At 37.9% G+C, this 18,569-nt stretch overlaps 1 protein-coding gene and 1 long non-coding RNA gene across 3 annotated transcripts; one reads left to right on the forward strand and one right to left on the reverse strand.

Moving 5' to 3' along the window:
* Positions 1-415: 415 nt before the first annotated feature.
* Positions 416-3,947, reverse strand: LOC116164740. Its single transcript, XM_031478957.1, has 3 exons — positions 3,824-3,947; positions 2,352-3,704; positions 416-537 (listed from the first exon to the last, which is right to left on the reverse strand). Exon 2 carries the CDS (start codon positions 3,683-3,685, stop codon positions 2,366-2,368), a length of 1,320 nt encoding a protein of 439 aa, XP_031334817.1. The 5' UTR covers positions 3,686-3,704; positions 3,824-3,947; the 3' UTR covers positions 416-537; positions 2,352-2,365.
* A 12,201-nt stretch (positions 3,948-16,148) lies between these two features.
* Positions 16,149-16,844, forward strand: LOC116164818. Of its 2 annotated transcripts, XR_004144007.1 has the most exons (3): positions 16,149-16,526; positions 16,588-16,650; positions 16,722-16,844. It is a non-coding gene; the product is annotated as an uncharacterized LOC116164818 (long non-coding RNA). The 2 variants fall into 2 exon arrangements; XR_004144006.1 differs by having other exon boundaries at positions 16,154-16,650.
* The last annotated feature ends 1,725 nt before the right edge of the window (positions 16,845-18,569 follow it).

The raw sequence follows: 18,569 nt of genomic DNA on the forward strand, positions 1-18,569 counted from the left end.
TTGTTGTTTTAATGACACTATAAACACACTCACTCACCTCGAAGGCTACTTACGATTTACCCCCTAGGGCTAACGGCAACACACTCAACACAGGGAACGACAGGGGTGCAGGTTAACAAAGGTTTTACAGGTACTGGAACGACGGTTAAGGGTACAAATTATATAGGAATAAATCACAGGTAAATAAGGCTGGTTAATAGCAAAAGGCACTGGTAAAGGTAGAAGCAAAAGCAAAAGTTACTGGACTGGACGGACACAGGTATATATATATTTGAGCTCTGGTGGGGAAGACGATTAGGAGGGGCGAAATTAAGTAGAAATATCTGGGGGAAATCTCATTTACTGGTTTTGGGCAGATTATTTCCTTACCCTTAATTTCGTTTCCTCACACACCTCATACTGAATGATTGTGGAATCACTAAGTGAGCTGATCATTGTGTCGATAGCTTCACTGGGTATTCCTCTTCTTTTGTAGGACTCCCTGATAATACTGCGGCCACCAGGGTAAGCTGTTGTGACAAAGGGTGTGTTTTCTTGCTAAAAGGACAAAAAAGAATATTATCTTTAGGCCCAAATTCAAGTTGAGTTCCTATTATAAGTGTCTTAAGAATAGGATACCAAGCTTGTGTTTTCCACAATGGAAAAACTACGATACCTTTGGCTTTATCGTTAATTATTTTCTCAATTGTTCTTAGAACAAGGGAGAAGGGAGGGAATGCGTAGAAAAAATATTTAGACCAATCTAACGTGAACGCGTCTATTGCCTCTGATCCAGGGTCTCTTTGCCATGATATGTACCTTTTGCATTTGTTATTGTGTCTAGATGCAAAAAGGTCCATATCTGGTTCCCCAAAATTAATTTTAATATTTTGGAATATTTTCTCATTTAAAGACCATTCTGTTTCTGATTTTAAAATCCTGGAAGCTTGATCAGCCCTCCAATTATCTTTAGAGCTAATATAAGAGGCGAATAACCACAACTCATATCTCTCGCACCATTGCCATATCTTTCTGGATAGTAAGTTTAACTTGGGATGTTGAACACTTCCCATTTTGTTAATGTACGCTAGAGCTGTACTATTATCCGTTCTGATTAAAATATTACAACTTCTGTAATCTTTTGCAAAGCATTGTAAACCGAAAAAAATGGCTTGAAGCTCGAGAATATTAATGTGGTCCTGAGCTTCATCGATTGTCCACCAACCGTGAGTAGACCCTCCCTTACAGTACGCTCCCCACCCTGTGAGGCTAGCATCAGTAGAGATCTCTAAAGAAAAATTGTGTCTTTTAAGAGAATTTTTGCAATCCTCAATATGGTCAGCCCACCAAATTAAATCTAACTTAATTTCTTGCGAAATATTCATGTAAGAATTATAGTTGTTTTTATTATGATTAAGCGCCAAAAATTTTGCTCTTTCTAACAACTTTGTGTACAAACGACCGTACGGAGCCGCCATACAGGCTGAATTAATTAAACCGAGAAATTGGGCAAAATGTAGGATTTTACATTTTTCTTTACGCATAAAAAAATTTATTTGTTTTATAATTTTTTGCCTTTTTTCCCCTGGTAACTCAATTGTTAGGTTAATAGAGTCGAATATAAACCCTAGAAATCGACAAGAAGTGCTAGGGATTAAAGAACTTTTTTCCTTATTTACTATAAAGCCTAAGGAAAAAAGTAGGGTGGTGACAAAATTAACATTTTTTGTACACACTTTTTTACTAGGACCCAAAATTAAAAAATCATCAAGATAGTTTATACTAGAAATGCCATGTTGTCTAAGATGTTCGACGACTGGTTTCATTAGTTTTGTGAATGTATAGGGTGCTGATGCTAGACCGAACGGCAAGCAATTAAATTCAAAGAGAATGTCCTTATGGTAAAATCTCAGATATTTTCTGTGTTCCGGATGGATTGGAAGTAAATAATAAGCATCTTTAAGGTCTACGGTAGCAGAGTAATTACCGTATTGAATTAATCTGTTTGCTGTTCTAGCATCTTCCATTTTAAAATGCGGTGCAACGATAAAACGATTCAAGTTTTTTTAATTGATTATAAATCGTTTTTTCCCATTGGGCTTATCGGCTAGGAAAGTTGTCGAAATGAATTGATCAAAACAAGGATTGCACCTTCTTATAGCACCTAACTTTAATAAATAATTAATTTGTACGTCCATCTCTGTTTGTTTCAAAGCCGACAAGGTTTTTGAAAACACAGCTTGTTTTTGAGATGGTAATTGTACAAAGGGTAGTCTATATCCTTGTAACCAATCTAGTATGACTGGATTACAAGTTATAGTCGACCAGGATTTTAGAAAGAACCGAAGGCGGCCTGCATAGTTAGAACTTACCGAATCACTATGGTTTAATACCTCTTCTTCCTCTCTCCGTCTCTTTTCTTGGGAGCATAGTTGTTGTTGTACCTTCTGGGGGCCTGTAGAGACTTCTGCGGCCCTGTCTCCCCCGAATGACGAGCCGGGTAATGAAAATGTGGTTTCTGATTCTGGTATCGCAGTAATGGTTGGCCCTTTGCCCCCCCCAATTTGGTAAGTTTTTTAACAGGGCTTTTAAATGAGGTAGGAAGTTTTAACTCTTTAGATATACTCTCAAGAGTCTTTGCAGAGGTTAATTTCTCATTTAAGTCGGATCCGAATAAAAACTCAGAACCTAATGTATTATCTGTCAGATCTTTGACGTTTTTGTTTAAATAGGGGACTAGAAGGTTTCTTCTGGTAATGGAAACCCTGTGGAATAAATTAGTAAGAATACGTCCGGAATCACCCAAATTAGTCAAAATTGGGTTCCTTGTATCCTCGGGTATCTTGTTTAGGTTGTCTAACAATAAGCTTATGCCCTTACCCAGGGCAGTAAGTCCTTTTCCTAACTGGTTTTGTATCTCTACATAAGCCGAGTCTGTCAAAATATTTTGTTTTTGTAAAGCAGCCTTTACTTCAAGATTTAGTTTAGGGGGGCATAAACTCTTTAAATTAGATGGTAATTCATAATTATTAAGTAGGGTTTGTGAATCTCCCTTCTTTAAGCCATTAGTTAATAAGGCGTCCCATCTGGTTACCAGTTTTTCGTGCAGTGAAAAACTGTTAGTTGCTACCCTATTCGGATCCTCTCCTAAGGAGTTAAAAATATCCTCCGACATGGTAGGCAATTCCTCATCGCAAAAAATTTGTAGTTCGTCCCTGTCGGGAGAGTTAACGACACTACACATATCGTTATTGGCAACAGGGCTAGGAATGCTACACGCATTCTTATTATTGTTGTTTGATATTTCCGTATAAACTGCCGCCTCCTTACTCCTTTCCGCTTTAGCTGCATGCTTCGGCGGTGGAGATCGCGACCAGGAACGCGGACTGCGTTGATGGTCCGGACTAAGGTTCGGAGTCGTCGTACTCTCCCTGAGCCTCGTCGAAACTACACGTTTCGGGGCCGGAGAGCGAGAATAAGAACGCGGCATACACTGCCGGCTTTGCGATGAACGAGTCGATGACGTAGGCTTTGGCGTACGTGACCGGAATCGTCGGTGACGACCTTCGGAATTCGACCGAGAACGAGAACGTTGCCTTTTTAACTCAATTTCGAGTTTTTTAATGCGTTTCATCAGTTTCTTGGAACTTACACGGTCTCCAGAATCTGAGCTGTTTGATCTAGCTCGTTTTTTATTCTTTCCCATTTCGAATAACTGAAATAATCTGTAATAAATATTCTGAAAAATTTTGAGGTTAGAAGTCCAAACACGCAAGTAGATGAGAAAGTCTACTCGTAAGAATAAAAAGAATTGTCGGTAACAAACCGATTCATCGGTACTTACTGATTGAATCACAGGTAACGCCGAGATAAAACCGCAAAAAAAATACTTATCGCGATAACGTCGACGAAAATAAACTCACGCTGAAAGCACAAGAAGCATAATGAGGATAAATCGCGCCGGTAGGTGTGGGTACATGAATAACGGGAATATACGGACAGGACCGGACGCAGAATTTTTGGTGTATTCTTTAAAACTTGTGCTAAAAGCTGGAGACAGCATGTACTACAGTGTTCTTAATTATGTAATATTGAGGACTGGACTTGAAATATAATTCTATTTATCAAGAAGGTATGAATATATTCACTGTTCTGGCTGAGCTACACCCTAATTACATCCGGTCCCTCCATTCACAATCGGTAAATCATAGTGTTCCGCGCTGGTACAAAGGATTAATACGCGAACGATTAAGTGGACTTTATGATGAAAGGAAATCTTTTTTTTTTTTTTTTTTTAATTTAATTAAGGCTATTCGGGATCTAGCCCATGAGCCTTATTATCTGATTGGTTTGAATGTTTATTTTATCGCGAATAAGATGGGATTTCAGGAATATGAGTAAACAGGGGCACAAAATTTCACATTGTGGTGTCCCTCACAATGACTTCTTTCAAGACACAAAACACAGACTCAGACCTCGGTTGCATAGGAGGGCAAACAATGGATGGTCACAAACGGACGCGAAGTATATATTTTTAAATTCTTAATTTACTATTCTTTAAAAAGTTCAGTAAGCTTCTACATATTGGCTCTTTATCAAGTGCCAGGAGGGAGATTAGTTCTATGGGAAAAGACACGCCATGCGATTGTAATTCATTTAGTAATGTTTTCGTAGCTATAGTGTTATTGGGACATGCAAAAAATATGTGGTTCAAATCTCCAATTTCGTATCCACATGAACATTGCGACGTAGGTTTTAAATTAATTTTATGCAAATGAGCTGGGTAGCTCCCATGCCCAAACTTCAATCTAGCTATCTCGGTACATTCCCAACGATTTAATGCAGAATTTTTTTCATACCATGGCCTGGAGTAAACCGTGGGGTGTATTTTAGCATATTGTGTACTTTTAGTTTTATAATAGTTTTTCCACAACATATTCCACGATTCATTTAGAATTTTTCTCTTTAAAAAAGGTACCACATCTGTATACGGAATTTTATTACTGTATATATATGCGCTTAGGCTATCCGATGACTTCGCCAAGCCATCAGCTACCTCATTGAAATGGATATTACTATGTGCTTTTGTCCAATAAAAGGTTACAGTTACGGATCTACAATGCAATTCCGTTAATAGTTTAATAATATCCCTGACAACATAGTTCATTTTTGGTAATTTTGTGGTATTCTCTAATGACTGCAGGACCCTCCTGGAATCTGTCATCACCGCAATTTTTTTCGAGCCAATTCTTTGACAAAATTTCAATGCTTCCAAAATAGCAATTGCTTCCGCTGTATAAATTGATAAATGTCTATTTAGACTAAATATTTGGTTTAGCTTACTTCGGGGATAATAAAAGGCACATCCACATTTAATTCCATCTTTTGACCCATCTGTAAAGACAACGTCGCTATTTCCAAGTTCGTTGAAGATTGACCAAAATAATCTTTCGTTAAAAAGAGTGTTTTCAGTATATGGTGGATAAATTATATTGGCATTTATCAAGTAACTCCCAAATTCAAAAGCGAAGCAATCGCTTGTTTGTATATCATCCAATAGTAAAAAATCACTTGTACAGGCTTGTGTTAAAGGCGGAGTCTTCTTTTTCTGCCAAAATTTATTTGTTAAGACTTGTGTGTTTAAGTTAAATATATTCTTTATTATACCAGAATATCCATCTCGTGCCTTATCTAAAACAGAAATTGAAAAGAAATGTACGTAAACAAACTATTTATGACGTTATTTAATGACAAAAATTAATGTGTAGTATGAATTATATATTTCTTGGCGGACCGGTAAGAGCGGCTCATTGTGTATCGACAAAGACGAGCGCTGGTGGATGGACAGGCGACGAAACGAAGGGTTGCAACTCTAAGTAATTACCGCTAAACGGTACGACGACGAATACATTAACGAAACGAACACCAGTTGGTGGCTTGTGGTTTTTCTTAATTTTACGACCGAACTCTATGGTTTTCTAGCGTGTTGTCCCTGCAATCTACCCTTCTCGATTCCCTCCTTTTCCGCGCAGGTTTGCTTTTAAGTTGGAAAGGAAAAACGGAGGCTAACGAAGTAAGGTGGAAAATAGGACAAAACGAAATGGTAAGGAAAAATTAAATTACAATGGGACGAAACACATAGCATATTCTAAAAAGGTTTATTTCTCAGTGAGCAATCATAATAATTTTGTGCCGCCTTTTGTTCATTGCCCTATTGCCTTTTTTAGATCTTCATCGTTAATTTGCCCAATGAATTCGGTTTTTCTTGCACTTAGGCCAATGAGTTATGCGATTTAGCCACCATTTTAGTTACAATGCAATGATACAATTGAATTACAACATCAGTAGATACATGATTTAAAATAGTTCCAATGGTTCGCGACAGTGATAATTAAATTGATCATCATTGCATTTAATTGGTTGAAAGAGCTGTAGGTAGGCAGTTTCTAGTTAAATGGAAGATGTTGCAATTATTAATTTTATATTTTTGTAAATTCGTGAACATCCCTGAAACCGACAGTTTTTATTATTTACTACTGGTTAATAATCATATCATTATTGACCATAATAACCATCTCATCATAAGATAATAGTGAAAAATAGTACATTATATATGTACCAAGATAGAGAAGTCCAGTATTATTGTCTGAGCAGCAAGCTTACATAACGAGGCGCTTGCGCAGAGAGGTGTAAGGTGCAAAAGCAATAATAGACTTCTGTACCGTGGTGCATATACTATTTTTTTCACTACTCGTACTCGAAGTCCTCTAAATTAAAATATATTGTTAAGAATGTGACGTCCAACCTTAAAATAATGGAGCGCTATATATTTCATTCGTTTTTGACTTCGTTTGCCTATGTAAATTTTTCTTTTATATAATTTTAGACCCTAACCTTAAAATAGAACTATATATTATACTTTATTTTTTTCACTACTAGCGTCTGATGACATGATTATTAACCTTTTTTCCACTTGTAAAGTAGGCTTTCTCGGCATTTGTTCAAAGTGGTTAATAATTTTTTATTATTAACTAGTAGTCAATAATGAGAACTGTCACGCTGTCACTTTTAGAAAACACAACCCGAAATTTCGCTCAATGAACGTTTAGACAAGTTCTCTAAAACGAATAATTGCCACCATTCGCAATTTCCAGAGAAATTACATACCTAAAATTATCACATTTTGAAAAAATTCGAACGAAATTACTCTTTGAAAAATCTCAATGACAGAACAAAATACGGCCTGTTTGACTTGTACTTCCACGTACTTGATTGACATGTTAAATTAAGAAACAAACAATTCTGTCCAACCGTTAACTCTCTTATCAATATAATATGTTAATTTAGAGGATTTCAAGTGCTAGTAGTGAAAAAAATAGTATATATACCACGGTAGAGAAGTCTATTATTGCCTTCGCACCTTACACCCCTCGGCGCAAGCGCCTCGAGATGTAATCTTGGTGCTCAGGCAATAATAGTGGACTTCTCTACCTTGATATATAATGTACTATTATAGCATATGTTAAAATCACATTTTAATAGGTTTGAATGAGTAGGCCAAGCCGTTCTTTGACCGTAAGGATAGATAAAGTGATCACTTTAACCGTAAGGGTATACATAAGGTTAAACAGATGAGTGTGCATTCTAATGGCATCTGTCATTCTTATTTCAAATGGACGTTGTAAAATGACTTCCAGAACATATGACAATTCTGTCTCTAAATGAAATTCAGAATTGTCAGAAGTTTTACAATGATTTATATGGCTTCTGCTATAAAATAAAGTTTTGTATTATACACGACGGTAAAGGGAAACTAACCATCCCGTGAATAATATCTTTCACTCAATAGTTAAAATATCTCTTTATCGTATTGTATAATAAATAACTATTATTCGATTTCACCTCCCTAAAAAAGAAATTAAGAAAATAAATAGGGGAGGGTACATTCCTATTTTTATCGCATATCACTAAATGAATTTGCACTGATAGGTTTTAGTTTGTCTATTTCGGAAACGGGGTGTTCGATTTCTGTTAGACTATTTCCGATATCACCTTTATTTCGTTTCGGAAATTTGTGAGGCGATCTTCATGAAAATATTTATTTTATTAATTTTTGCAAATTTATTTGTAAAAATGTAGCTTTTAATCTCATTTTGGCCGCCTGGCAGGCTGGCTGGCTGAGGGCAAATACGGACCAGTAGAAGAACGCATGTGGAAAGGCGAGGAGTGTACATGCACCTACCGGGCAGAGTTGGACTGGGTCAAGCATAGAGTGACCCAGTTAGCTTTCTGACCCAGTGACCCGGTGACCCAGTTGACCCGGTGACCCAGCTTGACCCGGTGACCCAGCTTGACCCGGTGACCCACCTTGACCCAGTTTGACCCAGTGACCCAGCTTGACCCGGTGACCCACTTTGACCCGGTGACCCAGTTTGACCCAGTGACCCATCTTGACCTAGCTTTACTCAGTGACCCGTCTTGACCCGGTGGCCCAGTAATTAAATTATTGTTAGGTATCATCCAAAACAATTTCAAGTAACTTTTAATTTAAAAAAAAACTTCCTCAATAATATTCGGCAACAAACACGTAGCCCAATTCCATTCAAGAGAACTAATACCTAAAAAAATCAAATGCATTTGTATTTAGTTTATAGTTTGTAGTCAAGTAGTCAATGAAAGTATTTAGAGAAAAGATTTATTTGGATTAAGCTAACTAGTAGAAAAAAATTAAATGTGAATGAACACCTGTAAGCAAACTGGTAAGCCCTGAAGCAAAGAAATAACATTATTCTAATACAATTCGGGACATGGAAAGTTTTTTACGGCAGTATTAAAAAGCAAACATCACAGAAATGGCAGTTGTCAAGCAATCGAGTATTATTTTCAACAAACCAGCATTTCATTTATTTCATAATCTGTACACTTGAACCGAGGGCACTGACTTAACTGCGTTATTCGATCAAACTAGGTGGCTGGGTCGAATTGGGTCCCCGGGTGAAATTGGGTCGCTGGGTCAAACTGGGTCACTTGGTCACACTGGGTCAAACTGGGTCACTGGGTCAAGTTGGGTCACTGGGTCACTGGGTCAAACTGGGTCACTGGGTCTAACTGAAAAGAGTATGACGTGACCCAGCGACCCAGTTTAATTTAGTGACCCAGGTGACCCAGTTGACCCAGTGACCCAGTGACCCAGTCCAACTCTGCTACCGGGGTTGTGTAATTAATAACTTTGGGGACGGTGCTACATAATGTGGTGTCGGCGACATCTGGGCGCCATCCCCGAACGTGGTGTGCTAATCTGGAGATTTTTCAGTTTTTTCCTATCTTCTACAGTGTTGGTCGGATTGTTTTCAAATTGGTGTCGTCGGAGAAATCTTGTAAACGCGCACAACTCCTGCGTGGCGGAATTTTGTTTTTTTTCCACGGACGAAATTAACCACCTTTTGCAAGGCGCGCGTCTTCGAGGGGTAGTTGACTTCGGGCACCCAAAACTTATCTTCCGCGGCGAATGTTGTCACGCGGTTTAAAGTTTCTTAAAGCTCGAATCGCGGTCTCTTTTTCTCGTGCCGCCAATTTAGAAGCCCGAGCTATGAGAAGTGCCCCAAAAATTGAGTACTATTTTGTGAAGGGTTTTTAGCGAAATCTACCAAAATGCGAATTGCGGATGAAGCGCGTCGACAAAGGGAATGTGGTTGCCCCTGACAAGATCTTACTGATGGTGGAGTCAAATTTTCAAACGCGAATTGTGGGTGAACAGGACGTAGGAAGTGGATACTGACAAAGAGCATGTGGTAGCCTTCGGCAAGTTCTTATATTGATGGTGGAGTCAAAACCGGCTAATTACTAATCTACCACACAAAAATGCGTTGAAGTTCCTTCGATCTCACACGAGGACTTTGATAATTTTTTAGACTGCTTTTACGGGCATCTTCGAAGGTACCTACGTAATTATGTAAAGGTAGCATATTTAATTAACGGTGAAGCTTTAGTCGCTATTCTAAAGGCCTGCGAAACAATGAACTAAATAATTAGCCCAATTGGAATTGTTAAAAGTGTGTATGGAAAATATGCACAGCAGCTAATATGGCAGTAAAGATTTCTCTAGAGCCCCTTTTCGAGATTCTTAATTATGTCTGCCTATTCGTGTGGGTGCCCATTATTTATGGAATATAGTATATATCTCGGTAAAATCGACTGTATACAAAAATTTTCTATATGAAAGCTCTTTAACATTTTATATCCCATAATAAGGTAGCATTCAGTTGTTTTTATTTCAGAGAACAAGTGAGTAACGAAAAACAATTGAATTATTTTAAATGGCAGTGCACCTTTTCATTAGCCTCATCTGATAGAGATTTTTTTCCTTTTCGATGAGGTTCGAACTTTTATTCAAGAACATTTTTCAAAAAATTTTTATAATTAGATCAACATAGCGTTATAATCCCGATATCCTATATCAAAATAAAACAAATGAATAACGTGTACATTTCTCATTAAACCTTGAAGACAAACGAAATTAGCAGTGAAATGGGTTTCATCGCAAAGAATTTTCAAAATGTTCACCATTAACTGCAAAGCAGTGGCATAACCTATTACAAAATGCTTAACATAAAAATTAATTTCTTTTACACGGCTGCTAACGTCATGATGTCACTAAGATACCAAATTTTACAAAATACCATCTTGAATAATAATCCTGGCATTATGCTGCACCGATATTGGTATTTATGGTACTCTTAACTTACAAATGAAGTCAGATTTTGGAATGATAAACTACAATTTTAGCCCGGTGGCCATCTTTGTGACTTCGTCACGTAAACTACCGAATTTCACAAGGTATCATCCCAAACATTAATCCTAGCTTTATGCCGAATCAAAATTTGTATGATACTTTTACTCCTTACCTCGTTCCTTATATTACACATGAAACCATACTTTAGAATGCTTAACTAAAATTTTGGCCCGGCGGCCATCTTTGTAACGTCATAACGTCACTAAGCTACCGAATTTTACGAAGTATCATACTCAACATTTCTCCTACCTACGTGACGAATCTAAATTTGTAGGTTACCTACATTTACTCCCCAGAAAGGAAGCCGCACATGCCCTCTGGTTCAACGCCTTATAGGTACTAATATGTTACTACTTTCTGCAAGAATCCCGTATTTTTGATACTTTTGGTTGTCACTTCCGGTGAGGCATGATGTCATTGGAAAGATAATTTCATGCTCATAAACATTACGATATCTTCCAAACAAAAGAAGATACAAGTAAAACCATCGTTACCTTAGAAAATTTGCGCATGCATGTTCGGATTCGTCCGCACTTGATCGGCGTTTCTTACCAGGTTCGGCTATAATGTACATTCGGAACAGAAACTACAACCAGAACAGAAGTAGTATTTGCACATTACTCATGGTATTAATGTCAATATAATTAAAAAAGTTATCGATTATTTATTACTAGTTAATAACACATTACTCAATTCTACAATAGTCATTTAACTTAACATTAGATTGAGCAATAATCAATAGCGCACTGAGCCTAAAAACGGACTACGTCTTACTGGGAGTGTACAATCCCTTCCCATGCCTTCTATATTAGCTGCGCAAAGCATACTTTTTCTAAGGTTACAGTGGTTTTACTGTATATATTATACGCCAGCTGCCCCTTACGGCAGCCATTTTGAATTTCTAATTTTGACTCAAACTTGACTTAAATTGTCAGAATTCGGGATGGTAACATGGTTTTTTTTGGAATCAGCATACCCAAATTATGGTACAGTCACGTTACCAACTTTCACAAAGAAATGCTCGTACCTTCATAAATAGGTAACAAATTTATAAAATGTTGTCTATTACAATTGGTAGGTACATGTAATAATTATCTCGCTATACAGTAGCTGCAGTCATGTTGTATAATTCCCTGCTAGAATAATATAAAACATACACGGTAATTATTTTATTTATTTTATTCGGTTTCCTTTTCAAGTGGACGCGGTTTTAAGAGCACAGAATGACAATAAAATAGACTTGTTAAATTTGTGTTACATACCGTATAAATTGTAACCTGTAAAGTGTAAAGTATGAATAAAAATTCCTACATAATTTTCTTTATAATAATACAAATATAAAATACAATTAGTTCTCGTAATGTCGCTTGATAGTCCAATTATATACACAGGAGTCGTTATGTGACTTTTGAGACTGAGCTTTACTGTTAGACGGATACAAAAAATATGAAAACTTTCAAAGAAACGCGACCGTAAGTTAAGCATAGATTTCGAAAGTATCTATGTATAACGAACTGTTTTCCTTTGACAAACTTGTTTCATTTAACGACATAGTTCTATACGATTTCCTTTGCTTGAAGCAGGATGATGTCCATTTATTCCACTATAGCGTATGCGGTTTTGTTACAACTCCTTTTTGATGGTTACCTATACGTGTAGGTACCTGACAATTCTTGTAATAAGAGTAATCATAGAATTCAGTAACTAATAAAACAGCAATTTGTAATTTGGGGCATAGAAAATTATCGAGGTGTGTGAAATTAATCCACCGTGCGGTTGGAAAACGCTTTGAAATATATCGACATCCGACCATGCCGATATAGAATATAAAATGAGAAAAAATTTAATATCTGAGAAAATGACCAGGAGGTGATTTTTGGTGTATTTTTTGGGTCCCAAGTTCTTTACTGTATTGGCGAATTTAAAAATTTAAAGTTTGATACGGGGTCTTCTGACTACAGAGATCAACACGTGCGGCAGTGTAGGCGTGAGAAGAAATAGGAAACGAATGAAACCACCCAATGAGCATGCACTAATTAAAATTGGCGTAAGTAAAATAGTGTTTGAAGCCGAATTACGGGATACTGCACAGCCAGCACCACCGTTTTTCCACCCGACCAACAATCACCCACTGCCGACGTAGAACATCCACCCACACTACTACAGTTCACCAATATGGACGCCATGTGCATGTGCATATCAATAACTTCTAACAATCTTAATAATTAGTATAACTTTTGTTTGAAAAGAGATCTTAAGAATGAATTTCGTGGAATTCTCTCCATTTTCACTGTCCGGCCAAGAATTGCAGTAGAAATTTTTCCAGATTCGTGATTTCCATGTTCAAAAACCCCCAGGTACAAAATTTCGTCGAAATCAGAACTTTTTTGCACCACCAAGTAGGTGTGCGCCTTTTCGTGGAGGGATATTTGAAAATTTTTTTTCAAAATCGTATAGAGCATACCCGAAAACCTATTTAAAGACGTGCCGCCCATCTTTGTAACTTATGGTTGCTGAAAAAATAATTAAAGAAGAAATCCAAATTTCACCACTTCTCTGGGGGCGGCTCTCAGACGAAATACGTTGGACTCTCCGTTTATTTGGAAAAAATGGTTTTCTTGATCGCCTCTATCACCCAATTTTTCTTACATACGGATTTTCCATTCTCTACTCTTTTTTATGACGCCACACGTGCTGCACTGTGATTGGCCTCGACACTACACCCTGTGTCGCGGACAGTTATTGGAAAAGATTGTTTTACGGTTCCACTATGTATAAAAAAATTGGGAACGCTCTTGTAGTCCCCCAGTTTGAAAGACAAAGCATCCCTTTTTCTACTTGTTTATTTAATTAATCAATGAGTATGAAACCTACGCGGTGATCTGGTTTGTCATATTGTTTTGTTATCAAAAGAAGTTACTAAATACGGATTTTCAAAAAGATCGAATGAATTTTACTTAGTAATAAACAAAGCGTGTTAATTTTCGAGAATACCTTTTTACATTTTTCCATAAATAACAATAACAGTTGAAAATGAGCGTTCCGGACCAAACTGTATCTGATAGAAAATTTTATTCTAAACAAGTTCATTTCTATTCATTTTTTCCCTCCGAGCAATAGTTAACGAGATATTCGAAGTCAAATGTGACAAAACACGACATTTTCCCATTTTTTCTGCGTTTTATGTTTATAACAATAATGTTCCGGGCGTTTCCGGCCAGGGGGACTATGATTTTCGGATACAGCGAATTTTTTTACATAGGATGCGCTTGGTGTCGTTGAGTGAAGTGTAAACATCCAGCCCAAACCGTAATTTGACTGGACTAATTAGACAACAAAACTAATTTTTACAGTACCAACCCGTATATCCTAGACATATTCACGAATGTGGCCCGCCTCCGTAAAGAAGGTATCGAAATTTATTTTTATTGGATTAAAGCTCACATCGGGATAAGCCACAACGAAACAGTGGACATATTAGCGAAAGGAGCTATGGGGTCGGGAATCATTTTAAACATCCCGCAGTCCAAACAGGATGAAACGGCATTCATGAAGCAGCAAATTCTTCGAAGGCAATGGGAAGCGGAGTGGAGAGAGTGATGCGTTAGAAGACCCACGCAGTATACCCGTATAATGCCCTCAATAACAATCAAGCCGTGTTACTATAATTACAAATCCAATAGATTTTATCAATCAAGCATAGTCAGGCTAAAAACAGCGCACGGTAGATTTCCAGCACATTTGCACAGAATAAATTTGATTCCCTCGGCACAGTGCACGTTTTGTAATCATGAGGTAGCAGATTTGAATCATTTAGTTCTCGCCTGTCCTCAGAATACAAATTACACGAATATTATGGTGGAAGGCTTACTCAAGCTGGGTTTGACACACCCTCTCGATGTACCAACAATTCTAAGTACCAACGATAAGAGAGTTTATGACACTTTAGTCCGTTTTGTAGCTGCAAGTAAACTACCGTTGTAACCCGTATTATGTCATCCTTATGTGCTACCAACTTTTCGTGGCCTACGTATGTTTTGTGTGAAGTCGCTTTGATCGGCCCCAAAGCGTGAAACGTATAAATCCTTGTTTAGTCCTCTGGTTTCTCTAATGTAGGCTAAAATGGGCAAGATCCCGAAAGCCCTAAAAAAATGGTTTAGAGTTATGAGAACTAACACAAAGCGACCGTATATTATGATAAGTTTATCCTGCACCTGTAGTATATTTTAAAGTTTCCTGGATATCGCATAAGATTAATTTAATACAGTATTGTGTGAATAATATTAATTTTAATTAATTGCGCATAGTTTTACGAAATCACATTTGAAATATGGAATTTTTAAAATATACGCAAATATAAAAGTTGGGTTGCGCATGCGCTATTTTTTTAAATCTGCATACTTACCTGAGGTTTAAAGAGGCAGACGGACGGACAGACAGGCGGGCAGACAGACAGCAATACAAACTTATAAACGATCTCGAGGATCGTTAATAATAAATTACTAAACTATGGTTCAACCACTGTTTTAATCCTCTGCTTATACGTCTAAACGTAAAGGATGAAATACCTGATACAGATACAGGGTAGGTATATTGTCATTGTTTGAATACTACTGTAGTGTAAATACGAATATTCTCCCCATGATATCACGAGGTGATATGGATTGGGACCATGTGCATGTGGTGGTGGTTTATTAATTATTGCATCGATAGTGATGTGTGATTTCTCAGGAAATATAGGTATTTCTTTCGTTGCTAATAAATTATTCTTTGCTGTTTCGTTCATATCATATATATCATAAGTTTCTGGCGCGTAACTGAAATTATAGATATTTATTAGGTTATTTATAAATTAAATAGTTGTTTTTTAGTAACAGATATAACTTATGAAACTACCAATCACGAAATGGACACGTACAGTGAGTATGAGATTGGTTAGAGGCTAAAAAGAATCATTATAAACAGCGCCGTCGGAAAAGATGAACATTTTCAATAGACCTTTTCAAAGCACGGACGGCGCTCTCCATTAGCAATATATATATATATAACTTTCCTGGATTCGTAATTAAACCTCTTATTATCTATTTGGATCGACTTCTAAGTACACAATATTTCCATTTATTTAGTGCTTTCAAATTCCTACTTCTGATACATAAAGGAATAAAGTCAACCGTTATTTATTTTTAATGCCGTTTTATGGGAGGTCCGTTAAGTTTAACGTTTCCTTTTAGTACGAAATGTCTCAAAAATATTGTTTTCAAAAGGTCCATAAAAGTAGAATAAAATTAACCTATTAAGATAGTAGATAATGCTTTTTTTGCCTTTTTCATAAACAAAACTGTAAACCTTCGTACTAAAATATATATGAGGTTTTAATGTGTTTAATTCATGTTTATGTTCGCATCTATTGTACTATGAAAAGCAAAAAGATGTGATTAACAATTATAGAACAAAACGTTATCTAGCATTTAAAAATGCCCATACAATTTTTCCGCTACTTCTCGGAACCAGAAAAGTTACACTCGAGCTTATAATTGAACTGACTTCATTTAATTACTCTGAAATCAAGTAAATCGAAATGTTCCCAAATCCTGAAGTGAAACATTCGCTCTACACAATACCATTTTTCATCTTAACGTAATTACAACTCGAGTGCAACCTTATATTAGTTTAATTTCGACCAAGCGTGATGATCGATGAACGTATCGCCAATACAGCTGCCCACAAAACTAATGCTGAACTGTAAACATTAATGGTGGGTTTATACGATCAATAGCATATAACGTTTCTCATCAATATACAAAATCTTCACTCAGACTATAGACGGTGCGCTGTGCGGAGAATCACGTTACTTGCTAATTGAGGGAGTTTGCTGATAGGTAATGCCATTCACACTCTGCCAAGGAAAAGAAATGTAATATACTTTCTAATCAATGTTCCGATTTTGTAGGCATGTAAGGGTCCCGGTCGTAACTGGAATCAATTTGTGGCGACAACTACCGTCCTTTGTAGGTATGTATTCAATTTTTTTCAAGTTTGAGTAAACCCCATTCACGACGAAACGCCAAACATGGTCTGGAAGGACCAGGAACGGAACGCGGGTTCTCTCAGATTGTACTTCTAGTGCACAACTAATTATTAGTTAAATCTTAACATTCCGGAATGAAATCCGCCATGCGTATCCATCGGATCAAAAGGCCTGGGTGTTCGATGAATTAACAGAGAGCACGTCTGGATATTGGTTCAGTCAAATTAGTTCCAAAGGTAGTCTAAACTGGATCCGGTCACTTATCGCAAACGGAAGCCACAGGAAGCTAAACCTCTGACAGCACAGCCCACAACACAAACCGCAAAACCACCACTTAGTTGCTACGGTTGTGGGGCTTCAGGGGTAACCCGCCGCAACTGCTTGAGGTGCAGACCGCCAACAGAAAGGCACGAAACAATGACTTTCTGCTACTCAAAATTGCCATCAATTCCACCAGTGGATAATGAGTCGTCGTAGATTCAGGAACGAAGCAGAGCCTCGTAGATATTACCTTGTACCGGGTGCACCAGCAAGGACACCCACTCGTTTTTAGACCATAACCTTAATCCTAACGGACGGAAATCGCCCAGAGAAAGCGCTGTGCACACCGTTCCGACCCACCTCGAGCACAAGGCAATACCGATGACATTTTCGTACAGCGGACACACACCCTTCTTGGCATCGATTTTATATATACAACATCGGATTGGTCCTCAACCTGACCAAGGGACGTATATCTTCGCGGACGATGAAATCTTGGGAGAACCAGCGGAAGAATTCTTTCCATACTTCCGACCAAGGGAAGCAGCCGCCTCTCCTACATACACCAACGCGTCAATTACTCCCAGACGACACCTTCGTTGGCTCACCGGTCGAGGTCGAGGACGACCGCGCGGTGGCATACTTATGGGATCGATACGAAACCACACGTGATGTACCCCAGGATTCTTTCCCACACTCTCCGTGACGACGGCGTTTCGGCTCGGTTGGCACATACACGGTAGCGCTGTACGCCCTAGAACACTGACCTAACCAAAGTGCCGACCTCACTGCACCTCAACGCGCCTAGTTCAGCCGCCTGCTCGCCGGCCACCACCACGTCTTCGCGGACGAACTCAGCTCGACACCGTACTACGAGCATCGAATCGACCCGAGCACCAGCGCAGCGTTCCCATCTATGTGCTATGTATCTAAACTCTTTTCGTAACTTCAATTCTTTTTTTTTTAATTTTCGCTTTATATTTTCACTTCTTAGTTCTTACGTATACCCAAAGTATTATTCACACATGATACTATTACTCAGTTCTTCAGGATTAGAACTTAGATCAGTTTTAACTGTTTTCTAATCCTTTTTTTTGAGTGATTCTCTCTCTAACTTTGAATTTGTTATTTTTTTACCAACTTGCAAAAAAATAAAGCATATTATTATTATTATTATTATCTACGCACCATCACACCGACTGCCACCAGCAAAACGATACCTGTCCCAGAAGAAACTCGGTCGCATATTGGAACTAGGAGTGATAGAATAATGCGATTCCACCTGAGCTGCCACTCTCGTCATAGTTCCCAAACGGGACGGAGTCATAAGGGTCTATATTGATTACCACCGATTGAGGTTCCTCGCTGTCGCCGATAGCTACCATTTACGTGCTAAGTACTGACAAGCCACCGTACGCCGCGAGGATCGCTTTTGTAACCTTTTAGTTTATCGGTTTAAGAAGATGCCGTTCGGGCTTAGAAGCGCTTCCGCAAGTTTTCAGCGGCTAA

The sequence above is a fragment of the Photinus pyralis genome, unplaced genomic scaffold (assembly GCF_008802855.1).
Source record: "Photinus pyralis isolate 1611_PpyrPB1 unplaced genomic scaffold, Ppyr1.3 Ppyr1.4_LG2, whole genome shotgun sequence".
Taxonomy (NCBI): Eukaryota; Metazoa; Arthropoda; class Insecta; order Coleoptera; family Lampyridae; genus Photinus; species Photinus pyralis.